This window comes from Benincasa hispida, chromosome 5 (genome assembly GCF_009727055.1).
Source record: "Benincasa hispida cultivar B227 chromosome 5, ASM972705v1, whole genome shotgun sequence".
NCBI classification, from domain to species: Eukaryota; Viridiplantae; Streptophyta; class Magnoliopsida; order Cucurbitales; family Cucurbitaceae; genus Benincasa; species Benincasa hispida.
In genome coordinates, this window is record NC_052353.1 from 42330570 (window position 1) to 42345872 (window position 15303).

General features: G+C 33.8%; 1 protein-coding gene across 1 annotated transcript; it reads right to left on the reverse strand.

Annotated features, from left to right (window-relative positions):
* Positions 1-13830: 13830 nt before the first annotated feature.
* Positions 13831-15053, reverse strand: LOC120078569 (adenylate isopentenyltransferase 5, chloroplastic-like). Its single transcript, XM_039032846.1, has one exon. The coding sequence runs from the start codon at positions 15014-15016 to the stop codon at positions 14003-14005; it is 1014 nt and encodes a 337-aa protein (XP_038888774.1). The 5' UTR covers positions 15017-15053; the 3' UTR covers positions 13831-14002.
* Between the last annotated feature and the right edge of the window lie 250 nt (positions 15054-15303).

Consider the following 15303-nt stretch of genomic DNA (forward strand, 5'->3'; position numbering starts at 1 on the left):
ACCAGACTGCCTTCAAATGGAAATTTTCTATCACCGATTGAATCATGCTTCGTAGACCGCTGCCAATGCGGCAACTGCTGATGGTCCTGTCTCTTATACACATCTAGATGTGTATAAGAGACAGCGCAGACCGCTGCCAATGCGGCAACTGCTGATGGTCTGCTTGACAAAACTTATGAGGAGGCGAAGAATATTCTGGACCGCATCTCCAAGAACCATGAAGACTGGAGGGAGAGTGACCAGAGATTGAGACTCAAATATTCCGATGCAAATAACTGTGCCACTGTTTCGTTACAAAACAAAATGACCACAATGATGAATTTGATTCAAGGAATGGCGATTAGCAGCCCAACACCGCAAAGTGGGAAAATTAACGCAATAAGTCAAAATAACACAAGGTGTGCAACTTGCAGTGATGGGCATGCAATGGAAGATTGCCCGCAAAATTCACAGTCTATATATTTTGTAAAGAATAATCCCTTTTCAACACTTACAACCCCGGGTGGAGAAACCACCCCAATTTTGCTTGGAAGAATCAACAACAAAATTTTCAATCTATGGCGCAAAAAGAAGGGCCACCAGGATTCTTCCAACGCAACAACGGTCAATAGAGCAACAAGCAAGTAGCTCACAATAACCAACGCAATCTTCTTCTCTAGAGAGCCTATTGAAGCAATATATAGAGAAAAATGAGACAGTGCTTCAAAGTCAGGCTACGTCCATCCGCAACCTTGAATTTCGAATGAGCTAAAAAGCAGACCACAAGTAGACGCCAAGTTCAATCAAGCTAGGTAAGAAGTAATGTCAGGTTGTGACATTGTGCAGTGGAAATACTGTGGAGGGAGAAAAGAAGGATTAGATTAGAACAACTCCCATCGCAACTGAGCCCGAGATTGTGGTAATGCAAGAAGAAGAAAGAGAGAATGAAGCAGTAGAACCTGAGGTTGTGTCGACCTCAAAGTCAAATGAAATAGAAACCGTGAAATTCCAGTTACCACCTTTCCCCTCAGAGGTTAAGAAAGAAGAAAAACGAAGAGGTACAGTACCAACGCTTCGTATCTATGTTAAAGCAACTACATGTTAACATCTCTTTCAATGAAGCGATTGAGGAAATGCTTGCCTATGCCAAGTTTCTGAAGGACATGGTAACTAAAAAGAGAGGCACTGGAAAATTTTCCACGGTGGCATTAACGCAAAGTTCCAAATTTATTATTCCACCGGAGATGAGCGATCCTGGGAGCTTCACTATTCCTTGCTCCATAGGAGGACTCTATATTGGGCAAGCCCTGTGTGACTTAGGGGCCAGTATAAATTTGATGTTACTGTCAATCTTTCGACAATTAAATGTGGGGCAACTTGTGCCCACATCAGTGACTCTCCAATTGGCAGACAGATATCTGGTTCATCTAAAAGGTAAGGTGAAGGATGTGCTGATCACGATTGATAAATTTATTTTGCCAACTGACTTCATCATCCTAGATTATGATGCCGACAAAGATGTGCCCATCATTTTGGGGTGACCTTTCCTATCAACGAGTCGTGCTCAAATTGATGTGCACAAGGGAGAAATCACTTTGAACATAAACGGACAACAGCTCAAATTTAATATAATTCGTGCCATGAAATTCTCGGATGAGGAAGATCTACAAGATTCTGACGATGACCTGAATTTGATTGAAGAAGAAAAGTCTGATGAAGAGTGTGAAGAAGAGGATGCCAATGCATCCGTAGCTGCCTGTAATGCAATTGTAGCAAAAACAAACAAAGAAGAAGGAACGATCGCAACGCAAGAAGAAGAACCAAAAGAAGAAAGAAAAACAACGCAACCTTCCCTCGTGGAACCACCAACACTTGAACTAAAGACCCTACCAACACATTTGAAGTACGCATTTCTGGGGCAGAATGAGAAGCTGCCAGTGATAATTTCCTCTGCGCTCAACACAGATCAAGAGAATGCATTGATGGGCATTCTCAAGAAACATGAGCGAGCAATTGGTTGGACGCTCGCCGACATCAGAGGAATTAGCCACGCGTACTGCATGCACCACAATCGTCTTGAGGACGACCATAAAGCAACTATTGAAAATCAACGCAGACTTAACCTTGTGATGAAGGAGGTCATCAAAAAGGAGATTATCAAGTGGCTGGATGCGGGCATTGTCTATCCCATTGCAGTGCAAACACCTGGCAGCAAGAAATTGCTACTAGGCTCTTTACTATACTTGCATTGTTATTTTGTACTTCATCTCATATCTATTCAATAGAAGTTCTATTTCTACATCTGTTCACTCTCTTAATATGCATGAGTAGCTAAACTAGTTGAATGGGTTGAGAAGAACTAAGCTAATATGACCTAGGAAGTTCATCACTTGGGATTGTCTTGTTGTATGCTGTGCAAAATACCCTTTAGAGTTACTCGAGAGAGAATCTAAAGAAAGAACCTAATGACTCGAGAGAGCTAGGTTAGAATCTGAACTCGAAAAAGCAAGATTAGATTTGCATAAACAAGAGATAGGGACTTAAAGATAAGCTCTGTTTGTCAACTTGCATCGCATGCATCCTAGGAATGGGAGTGATATTATGTGGTCGCATATTTGTGTGAATCTCATGTTATAATCGCATAAATAGAGATAGAGGTTTATGTGTAAACCCTGTAGACTTATAGCATATTTATTGCATGTGTTCTAGCCTTAGAGGCCATAGCATTCATGCCGAGAGGTGGTTTACTATTGTATGCACGTTGCATGATCGCAAAGCATGGACGCATTCTAGGGAGTGTTAGCCGAAACTTTTCTCAACCCGTTCACCGCATATTCATCATATTTCCCGTTCACCAACTCTTTTCAACTCTGCCGCATTCGTTATTTATTTTCATCAATGCAAACAACAAACCCAACGATTTATTCATTTAACTGGTTACCACAAATTTTCATAAAAATCACCGACGCAACTATTTTCACAAGTCCCTGTGTTCGACCCTAGACTTACCAGAAAACTCAAAGGAATTTACACTTGAATTCCGCTGGAGAAAATTGAGTGCACAACACAATCTATCAACGTATATCATCCATAATTCCATTCAATAAAATTAACGCATTAGGTGTTCCATTTCCGTCAGCTTAAATACCCCAGCCTAAATAGAACTCACCTTAGATAAAAGATCCCTTATAGATAGATTTAATACAAATTTAATCTTTTAAGGAAATCAATTTAATCCTATTAAATCGATTCAAAAGATTAAACTTAGGTATCTAATCTCAGTAGAACCAGGAACTTAGGTCTATCTCAATCCAATTTTAAAACCCTTTTAAAACATGAGTTCACCTAAGTTTCCATGCAACTCTTTCTTATTGATTTTAGTTCTAATTTTCATTATAACGCTTACAACAGGAAACAACTAAAACCAACCACAATACAAAGCAACACATACAAGGCATTCATAACTCTTATAAATAAGCCTAGGTGTCATGCCCCATGCATTGTTCATTCATTACTATTCATTTCTACTGGTATATAACACTTATATAACAGAGCAATGAACCAAACATACATGCTCTCATACACCCTTATACTATAACTCTTATAATATAAAGATGATGCATGAATATGCTTAATGCTTGCATAAATATAACTCTTATATTTCATGATGCATGAAGATGCTTTCTTGTAATTTCATCATGCCAATAACTATATTTTAACACTTATAATATATGATGCATGAATAAAGTGCATAACCTAAGGTGGGTTTTAAATCTATATGTCATATACTATGACATATAACAAACATAAATCTCATGTACATTAAGTAAAAGTTGATGAACCGGGATAATTAGCCTCAAAATCTTAAGAAAAAAACAAAACTAACTATTACAAATAGCAATGAGTCCACCAGTTCAAACAAGTGAACCAGTCTTGAACCGTCCAGGCGAAGATCGCGTCTCCTTGATCGTGTAACAAATCCTTGTGATCATTTAGCAACATTATATGAGCATAAACGATCGTTTAGCAACGATTGTGTACCTTTGACTATGCGATGAAGCATGAAGGTCTAGCAATCGTGCAGCATGCATCGTGTAGCACATGCCTTAAACGATCAACTAGACGACAACGATGCAGTGAAGCATAATCGTCTAAACGATCATTAAGCAAGCGTAAGGTATCGTATACCGGGTGATCATGTAGTTAGTGACTATGCGATGAAGCATGATGAACTACATGATCGTTTAGTGCGCGTGCCTTTTATTAAACGATGAGCATCAAATACTCTATGCGATCGTCTACCCCAAGCATCCACGCGATCGAGCAACCAACGTTCCACGATAGAGTAAATTCTTTACCCCATCATTTAGCATTAGCTATGTGGTCGTTTAGTAAATACTACATGATCAGGTATAACATTTCTACACGATTGGGTAGAACTTTTCTACACGATCGTTTAGCCAAATCTCAATGATCGTTTAGTTGAGGCTACATGATGTGATCAACCTTGGATCTTCTTCCTCGATGAGAATTGCATCTCCATGCTTCAAAACTTCATCACGAACGATTCAAAACACTTTAAAGACTTTGAATACAGACTCTATTGCTTGTTAATTATGCCCATAAATACAAGGACCCTTACAAATTAACACTTTGTAAACTTAAAGAAAGCTTTAAATAGAGGCAGTCATCTTGTAAACATTCATCAACAAATCCACAAATACATTTAACTCTTAAACGCATTGTAAAAAAACCTAAAAACCACCACGACTGTAAAAGAAGTTCAATACGATAATGGAATTTGGAATATCAGAAAAACCTGGCTGTGATACCAATTGAAGAAAATCACCAATGGAGATCTCCATGAGCAGCGAAAGTGGATCGTTTCAAATTCCATTACGAATCAACACAATGATTATAGTCTTAAATGTAAACATACAGATTACGCATAAATAGAAATTACAGCATGCTACAATAGAATTCAACGGATAGAGTATACATACTTTTTAAGAATAATTCTTCAAAGTATCCCTCGATCAGTGTCCAATGCGTCCAACAATTCACTTGAACGCAACGATCGAAACAGCCAATGGCACAAACATAAACACAGCCTCCATGAATATCTGAATGCTTCTCAAACCCAATCGAGTCCAACTCGATTAACTAACGGATGTAGAACACTACCACAAGTGGTACCTTGGTATTCTCGATATGAGAATCCAGGAGTTGTGGGCTATGTATGATCTTGGATTGAGGAAGATAGGAGGTATACGATCAAGTAGACGATCGAGTAAGTGGGAGATAAGAACATTGTCTATCGCAATGGTAGGCTTCTTGAGCAGCGAAAGTGGATCTACTTACCCCTACTTCGAGGAAGGAGTAAATTCCATCTTATGTAGTTGAGTTCACAGCTCTCCAGTCAGACGAATCCCTAAAATGGTAGGCTTCTTGAGTCGGCGATCTGGCCACTCTCACCCATAGAAATCAAAAGACCGTCCTCACAGGCAGAAGTTCAAAACTCACTCAAGATTAAGGTCATGTTACCTATGGTCATCCTAGTGAAATGAAAGTCTCTATTATGAACAATGTTATATAATGAGACTAAACATTTCGTGGTCCAGTCTTATACAAACTCTTTTGTATAGAATATCCCTGCTCGCAGGTCTAATACATGAATGATTAGGATCAGATCATTTGTAGTACTTTACACCATTTTTAACACCTATAAAGTGGGCCATACTCGTAGTGTCACCAGGATAAGGTACCCAGCCTTATCCATATACTACAGACCATTTAGATTATCACTTAAACACGATCCACATGTATATCTCCACATACATGTTTAAGTTACAACGATAACCTTGGCTTTTAGTTTATTGGTTTTTGGTTGCTGCAACTAAAATATCACATATTTTATAGACAAAGTGAATAAAAAATATCATATATTATTAATCACATAAGAGTTTGTTCATAAAAGGTTTACAAACTACAGAAACCTACGAGATTTAAGGCATCAACCCCAACAATATCATATACAACTTTTCCTCTCACTGAGTATTTTAACAACCTAGGGTTTGATTTACTTAGGAAAAATACAACTAATTATTTTTACTAAGTGATTATTTAAGTTTGCCTAAAAGTAACACTTACTTTGGAAAGTTAAACAATTTTTATTAATATTTGTTAAACACTTTAACATATGTTAATCAACAATTGCATGTTTGCAACAAATCTATCTAATTCACCTTTCCATGTAGGTTCCCAGGTAGGGTGCAACGTTTCTGTCATCTTAAGTACCCTAGTCTAGAAAGAACCCATCTTAGACAAAAGGTCCCTTTTAGATATGTTTGCTACAAATTTTATCTTTTATTGAAATCAATTTAATCATATTAAATCGATTAAAAAAGATTAAACTAAGATTTTTAATCTCATTAGAAATGTGATCTTAGGTCCATCTCGATCATATTTTAAAATAATTTTAAAAAAGGACTATAGCCTAAGGTTTGCATGCATTGCATGAGTTATAACGATTATAATTAAATGAAACAATTTAAACATCCATTTAGTTATTGATTTTAATTCTAATTTCATTTAGTTATAATGATTATAATTAAATGAAACAATTTAAACATCCATTGCATGCTTGACATACTTCAGTTAATCTTAACATTTATAAATTAACCTAAGGTAACGTCATGCTACATGCAATCTCCATTCATTACTAATATATATAACAATTATATAACTAGGTAATGAATCATACTATAGCATACTTTCCATACATATATTCAATCATATATTATAACAATTATCATATAAATGATGCATGAAAATGCTATAATGCATGCATACATATACTATAACATTTATACTATATGATGCATGAGCATGCTTTATAATTTAAATCATGCACATACATATATTATAATACTTATAATATAAAATGATGCATGAATATAAATGCATAACCTATAGGGGTATTAAAACTATATGACATATAATATAGAACATACATCATATGTATATTTAAAATAAACATTTAATGGATCGAGATAGAACACCTTAAAGGAAAGTTAAAAAGGCTAACTATTACAGCATAAGAGTCATCCGGTTCGAAATAGGTGAACCAGCTCGAACCGAATCGCCCTTCAACGAACTCTCTATAGTGATCATGTAGCAAACGTGTTCTACGATCTTGTAGCAAATGCTACATGATCGTGTAGCAAAATCTACATGATCATGTAGCAAAATCTAGCTACACGATCGTGTAGAACTACTTCGTCTTCTTCATCGAAGCAGTGCTCTGAAAAACGTCTTTGAAGCTTCTCAAGAATAGCACGAGTGACTCAAACAACAAATACATACTCTATAGCAAAAATTACGCCCAAAATCGGGACCTTTACAAACTAAATTTGTAAAAGAAATAAAGTCTTAAAACTAAGTATCCTATCCCAAAACATCCATCAACAAAACCCATTCATATTGAAACCATTCATCGCATGAACTTTATACAAAATGTAGTAAAACACACCAATACTGTAAGAATCAATAAAAAACTGGAATTTGGGATCAGAAAACCAGCAACCTGGCTCTGATACCAATTGAAGGAGCTTTATGATGAAAGAACCTTCAGCGGAAACAAGATCGTCCTAAATCCATTTTTCATTGAATGTAAGTTTTATAGTAAATCAAGAACAAGATATGAAATTATATAAATTATAGTATGCAATAATAAAGAAAAACTTAGGGTTTCAGAAACCCTTACATTTGAAGACTATTCTTCAAGAATCCCTCGAACAAGTCACGAACGGATCTCCTTCTCCAAAAGGGATACTACGAAACGGATCCTCCTGTATTCTCCTTTGGGAATGAGAATGGCAGGAGGTGTGGGCTCTGCCTTAGGGTTTTGGAAGAGGGAAGGAGATGAAGAGGAGGAGAGGGAGGAGAAGAACTTTTCTTCTCTTTTCGTTTTTTTCAGAGAGAACCATTCTTTCAGTGTTTCATGGAGGAAGATGAATCAGCACCATTCCTCTCTCTGACCCCTCTCATCATGTATTTGGCTAAGAGAAATTAGGAACTCCCTCCCCCTAATTAATTAATATTAATTTAATAAAATTAAATTAATAATAATAATACATATAATAACAACCTTATTATATATATAAACTATAGGTTATATCCCATATAACACATAATCTATAGTACATATTGTATTAAATACAATATAACCTATAGATATATTTTCTTTCAACCATACATGACATTTAATATAAATCACATTTATAGTAAACTCACTTATATGATCTCATTCATATAATTGATATTTGGATCAAATCCAAATATTTAATTCCTCTCAACTTATTTATAATATTCAACATAAATCATATTTATATTAAATCCAATTACATGATCTCATTCATATAACTAGTATTTGAATAATATTCAAATTCCTCCCATATTACCTTATATTATAATGTATCAAATACATTATATTAATTATATCACATATATAATTAATTTAATTAATTATATCATATATAATTAATTTAATTAATTATATCATATATAATTAATTCCCTCAATTAATTTGAACACTTCAAATTAATCCAAAAATAATTCTCAATTAAATCCATGTTGAGCTACAGAGGGAACCTTATGAACCTATAGATTGAAGCTCCAGCGGTACTTGGATAATTAATTAAACTCTTTAATTAAATTACCCGACATTCGTTAACTACCGGTCATTCCACTAAAGACCGACAGTTGCACTCTTCGCACTATAGATAAATTTCTATGTCCATTGGATATAACCAATCAACAGCGCGATGACCCTTCACAAATTGCTCGTAAGTACAGCTGAACCAAAATTACCGTTTTGCCCTGTAGTTACATCTAACTCCTTACAATAAGTCATAGTCCAACTATGACCAAGTCCCTCTCGAGCCAGGAGAGGATATAGCCACTATGTTCAAGCTCCAAAATCAGCCCTTAAGGAAGCAATTTATCTACTTACCCCTGCATCGGGGAAGGAGTGAATTTCGTCTCATATAGCTGTGTTCCCAGCTCCCCAGTTAGACAAATCCCTAAAATGGTAGGCTTATTGAGTTGGCAATCTGGCCACTCTCACCCGTACAAATCAAAGGTCTGCTTTCATAAGTAAGAGTTCACAACTCACTCAGGATTCAGGTCATGTCACCTATGGTCATCCTAGTGAAATGTAAGTCTTTATTATTAATGACATTATATAAAGAGATTAATCATTTCGTGGTCCGGACAAATACAAACTCTTTGTATAGGATACCCTCACTCACATGTCTCTACATGAGTGATCAGGATCAAATCATTTGTAGAACTTTACAACACTTGTAATACCTACAAAGCGGGTTACATCTGTAGTGTCACCAGAATAAGGTACCCAGCCTTATCCATCTACTATAGACTGTTTAGGTTATTATTTAAACAAGATTCACTTGTATGTCTCTATATACTTGTTTAAATTATATAAAATAACTTAGGATCTTAGTTTATTGGATTGAGTATATGTTTATAAAATAACACTTATTTTATTAACAACAATATGTTTATACAAAGTTTACAAACTACAAGATTACAAGGAGATTTAGGACACCAATCCCAACATTTACATACATGTTCAAGTTACAGAAGATAATCTCGGATGTTAGTTTATTGGTTTTGTGGGTTAATGTTACTAAATGTCGAATAAAATGCCTCAAATTTTATTAAATAAATAAATCGTTTGTACATTACAATTACAAATTATAGAACCCACAAGATTTAGTACATCAACCCTAACAAAGGTGACCCGCTCTGATACCAATTGAAAAAGTGCTAGGCTGACTCGCCACTTGATATACGGATGTTAAACCGAAAGCATGACAACAAGTGTAACAACAAAAATAAAGCCCAGGAAAGGCACAACAGTTGGTAATCCAATTCGGTGATAAACACCTACATCTGGGGGGGCAAAAAGTCCAAGAAAGTAATCCACTAATATTAAAAGGTTAAGTAATTTATAACATAGTACTTATCTATAATATACCAACCACTACAATGGCTCACATACAGCTTAACTCACACTACACTAGGCTCCCCCTAGATGTGAGACTCCCTCTCAACAAAACTTAGGCTCCCCCTAAGTATGTTAATATTAGCATCTAACACTTTAATACCCGATAGTGTGTGAGACTCCTCTCAACTTGATTATCTTCCTCTTGGATCAATGAACTCCCTTCATCAACAACTCTTAGGTCCCTCTAAGATAGAGAACTCCTTCTCTGAAGTTGAGTCTTAAGCTCCCCCTAATACTGTGAATCCCTTCTCTATCAGCAATGGCTTATACTCCCTCTAAGACCTTGAAACTCTTCAATGTGTTGCACTCAACGGATGAAGAACATGCACAACGAAATAGCGAGCAAACAAGCCAGAACACGATATAGAATAGTTCGACTAGAATACAGAAAAATATCTTGCTCAATTACACAAACTCAGCAACCCTAAATGGTCTACAACACTCACTTTAATTAAACGAATCCAATAAAGGAAATAAGTCCTTATTTGGAATAAGAAGTCGCACTTCAAAAAGGAATATATTGGCTTAAACATCATAGTCGGATATTTTCAGACATGGAAAAAATATTATGTAAGAAAATACTCTAATGTCACAACTGAATATTAATACTTTATTTGAGACATCTGCAAAACTATTATCTTAGAGAAATATAAAATCAACAAACCAGATCTCTAAGAAAGTTAGTATTCATACACGTTTTTAAGCAATTCTAGAACTTTGCATTTATATACTTTATTTAATTTCTAACAAAAATATGTAACAAAACTATTCAACTTCTAATGTCGTCATTCGTCAATGTTCAATTTCTTACCTTCATCATTGTCGAATTAAAAAAAAAAAAATTGGAACAATCTTTTCTGTGGGCTGATAATTTTTTTTTTTCAAATATTAAATATCCTGAGAACCTAATTAGTCTTTAAAGTATCTAAAAAATTCAATAGACAAGTTTTGTAATCAAATAATAAATTGCAATATCTGTTTTTATTTTGGGTTTTTGTGTCCAACATTATGTTTAAATACTTTAGTTCCTATACTTTTAGTTTTGATTCATTATGGTTCATTTTGGTTCTTATATTTTCAAATTATTTATTTGAGTCCTTATATTTTTAACTTTAGTTCATTTTAGTCAATATCTTTTAAAAATGTTCATTTTAGTCCATATATTTTTAAGTTTAGTTCATTTTGGTCCTTATACTTTTAAAAAGTTATCATTTTGGTCTCTTCATTTTCATTATGAAAGGATAAAAATGGTCACTTTTTTAAAAGTTTGATGATCAAAATGAACCAAAATTAAAAGTATAAAAATCAAAATAAACATTTTAAAGTATAGGAACCAAAATGAACCAAAGTTGAAAATATAGGGACCAAAATGAATATTTTGAAATTAAAGAGACCAAAATAAACAAAAACCAAAAGTATAAGGACCAAAATTTGAGCACCTCCTGTCTCTTATCTCAATAAATTGAATTATGTTTATCGATTCCTAATCTTTTCTTGTTTCAAAATTATTGTTCTCTTTTTATATTTTAGAGTAAAGTCTTCCTATTAAATAAAGGAAAAATATTAAATAAGAGTTCTTGCAATTATGTTAGGGTTCAATTATATTCTCGATTAGGCTTGTTCAATAATCAATAGCGGTTGAGCTAACGTGATATATGTACTTGTTAGTTTGTATATTGATTGAAATGAAAGTCGTTTTAAGAAAATTCTTTTCGATTTATATTTTACTATTGCATGAACTCTATAAATTAAAATAAATATATTTATTAAGAGTGTCGCATTAATTTGTATATATGACGTGGGTTAAATAATTAATGTAAACAAAAAAAGGAAGGGGGAAATTTGAATATCTATATTAATTATTGTCTTTTTTTTTTCTTTTTATCAACAAATGTAGAATTGTTGTTGAGGAAGTTTGGGCTCCATTAAATGCCATAAATCAAAGAATCTAATTTGTTACATAAGATGCATTGCATGAAGATAAAGTTGAGATTTCTTAGACATTTCTTTATTTTTTAATAAATCATTTTCCGATTATTCCGTTTATTGTTGTATGCGTAATTTACAAGATCTATAAATATGTTCTCTTTTTAGTTATACATTAAATTTTCAGTAGACACGTGCTAACACGTGCCAATTCGGACTCTCATACCATTTTTACCTAAAAAGAATTATTATTATTATTTGAAAGCAACAAAAAGAATTTAAGTTATATGTTTAAGGGTAAATATCAATTTATATCCTTGAAGTTTGGGTGTTATATCAATTTAAATCTTGAACTAATAATTGTATCCATTTAAACTTGAAATCCTCAATTTTATAAGTGTATCGTCTGAACTTTTGTAATGATATTAGTTTAAACCTTCTATTCTGTTTTATTTGGATACACTTATGAATATTTAGTATTTAAATTGATATATTTATGAAAATTCATTATTTAAATTTATACACTAATGAAAGTTAAATTGATATAGTTATTAGTTTTGGGGTTAAATTGATATAAATATTAGTTTGGAGATTAAATTGATATAAATCCGAAAGGTTAGGGTTTAAATTGATAAATCCTCAAGTTTAAAGTTTAAATTGATATAATTCTTAGTTTAATTAGGGTTTAAATTGATATGATCCCCAAAGTGTAAGTGTATAAATTGATATTTACCCAATTTTTAATTAAGAATTTGTCACGTGGTAAATTTTATTTATTTATTTATTAGAAATAAAGAATAAAATTTAAAAAAAGGAAAAAGGAAAATTGTTTGTCCTCTTCCTTTGGATGGGAATGCAATCTAAATCCCACGGTTAATAAGGAAATGATGAATTTATAAAGGAGGATAACTATCTCCAATGCTATGAAACTTTTTGGGTGGTACCAAGTGGACAATATCATATCATTATAGAGATATTTGGAGCTCTGTCATCCCTAACCTCCTTAAAATCAATCAGGAAGGAAAATCCTGTAACCATTTTCTTGAAATCTCATCAAACATTCTACGACCACATTTTGAGATTGTTCAATGTATCGAACATATGAGTTGCAAACATTTGAGTACAATCTAAGATAACACCCATGTGTTTTCTTTCTTTTCTTTTCTTTTTTCATAAAAATTTGATTGAGTAAGTATGAATATGGACGTTTAATTTAAACTATAGATAAAAATACCCTTTTATTCTCTTTAATATAGTCAAATTCAAACTATAGATAAAAATACCATTTTATTCTCTTTAATATAGTCCTTACTAGTAGTTTATTATTGATTTTTTTTATAAAAAAAAATAATATTCTTACTGTCTACTAATATTTCCCTATAAATTTTAGAAACAAATTCACAATAGTTAAACATTTAGTGAGTGTTTGAGCTAGTAAATTTAAATACCACTCCTTGTTTGCCCATATAGTCTTAGGTTCCACTACTAAAAAAGCATCAATTTTATGCCTTATTAACTTCTTATGTTGTTGGCCCCAAAAATTTACAACTCTCGAGACTTCATAATTACTTAGAGTTTACAACTCTACTCTTTGCTCCAAACACAGTCTTAAAGTATTTATAACTTAAAACTTAGATATGTGTATACATAAACATATACAAGGGTAGAGTTGAGCAATAACAATTTTTTTCCAAAAAAAAAAAAAAAAAGGGGAAAGGAGTGATGAAAGTAATATAAAGAAAGTACTAAAAAGATATAGATAAAACATATTATATTAAACTTTTACTGTGTAAGATCTTAACAACAACACTACCATAATTTCATAATTTCCTAACTTCATAATTCATTACATATAGTGATTTAAAACCCTAATTAACTAACCAAGCAGATTTATCTTCAAACTGTTGGATTCATATTGTGGATAATATTGTTCTTTAAACTTAACTATTTTCATTTTTAATTTCTTCATAAAGTTTGAAGCAGCTTCAATCCACATATTCCCAACTTTCATTTCGAACTGCAAACCCAGTTCGTGATCAAACCAAAAGCCGCAAATCCAATCACGAGCCCATATCCAACCGCGTTATTGGATCCAAAATTCATTTTCGCCTTCAATTCTTCATAGCCATTCATAATCGCCAATCTGTTCTTGATCACAGCTTCGATCTGATAATCTTTCTGTTTCTCGTTCAAGAAATCGCCGACGATTCCTAAGCTCGGTTTCAGAACCGCATTCATCCACTCATCCGCCGCCTCTTCTCCGCTCTTTTCAAACACCGCCGTCGCGTCGACCCGGTGGAGTCCCCAACCGAGTTCATCACGGAGCCGGTGGATTTTTCCGAATTGACGAAGCGCGAGCTTACAAGTATTCTCCTTAATTTCATGAATTCCAGATTTCAATAAATCGTTCTTGTACGATTCTTCTTCGTTGTTCTTCTCTGCTTTGAAGTAACTGTCTAATTCCGGAGCGCCGATTGCGCGGCGGATTCCACGGCTGTAATCAGCGCCAGGAACGAACATGTCACGAACTTCTTCAACTAGCCCTAATTCCACCATTTGATCGACTCGTTTCCCGATGTACTTGTACAGAACGGGCAGAGCAACATCGATCCAGAGGAAACAACAATCGAATCGTGAACGGAAATCCGTAATCGGATTCTCAACCAGTGCTTCAATGTAGTTGTTTGAACCTCCGACGATGATTGGAAGGCGTCCATGGCTAATAATGTCGGCAATTGAATCTTCGACGAGACGGCAGAACTCTCCGGCTGTTAAATCGGCGTCTGGATCGTCGATTACGCCGAGGAGATGGTGAGGAACGCCACGGCGATCGGATTCGGTGATTTTGTTGGTGATGATGTCGAGGCCTTTGTAGAACTGAATCTTGTCGGAGTTGATGATCTCTGACGGGAAGAAAGTGGCTAAATCGACGGAGAGTTTTGATTTTCCGGTAGCAGTGGAGCCCATAACGAACACGATTTTGTGCTTCTTGTTGCTTAGATACTCAACGCTGTCCTTCATGTTGTTGATTTAGCCTTAAATATTCACTAAATAACAAAATTGCCATATCCCCAAAAAAATTAGAAAATTAATTAATTATTGATATAAACATATTCATAAACTTGATTTTATAAATAAAAGTATACTTAAATTTTACATGTCAATTATAATTAATTAACTTTGTATCACATACATATATGTATATATATATATAGTTTGTTATATGGTAACTTGTGATACTGAATTTGAGATGCATTCAAATATTTTTCTTATTATTTTATAATATTTTATTATATTAGACATATTTT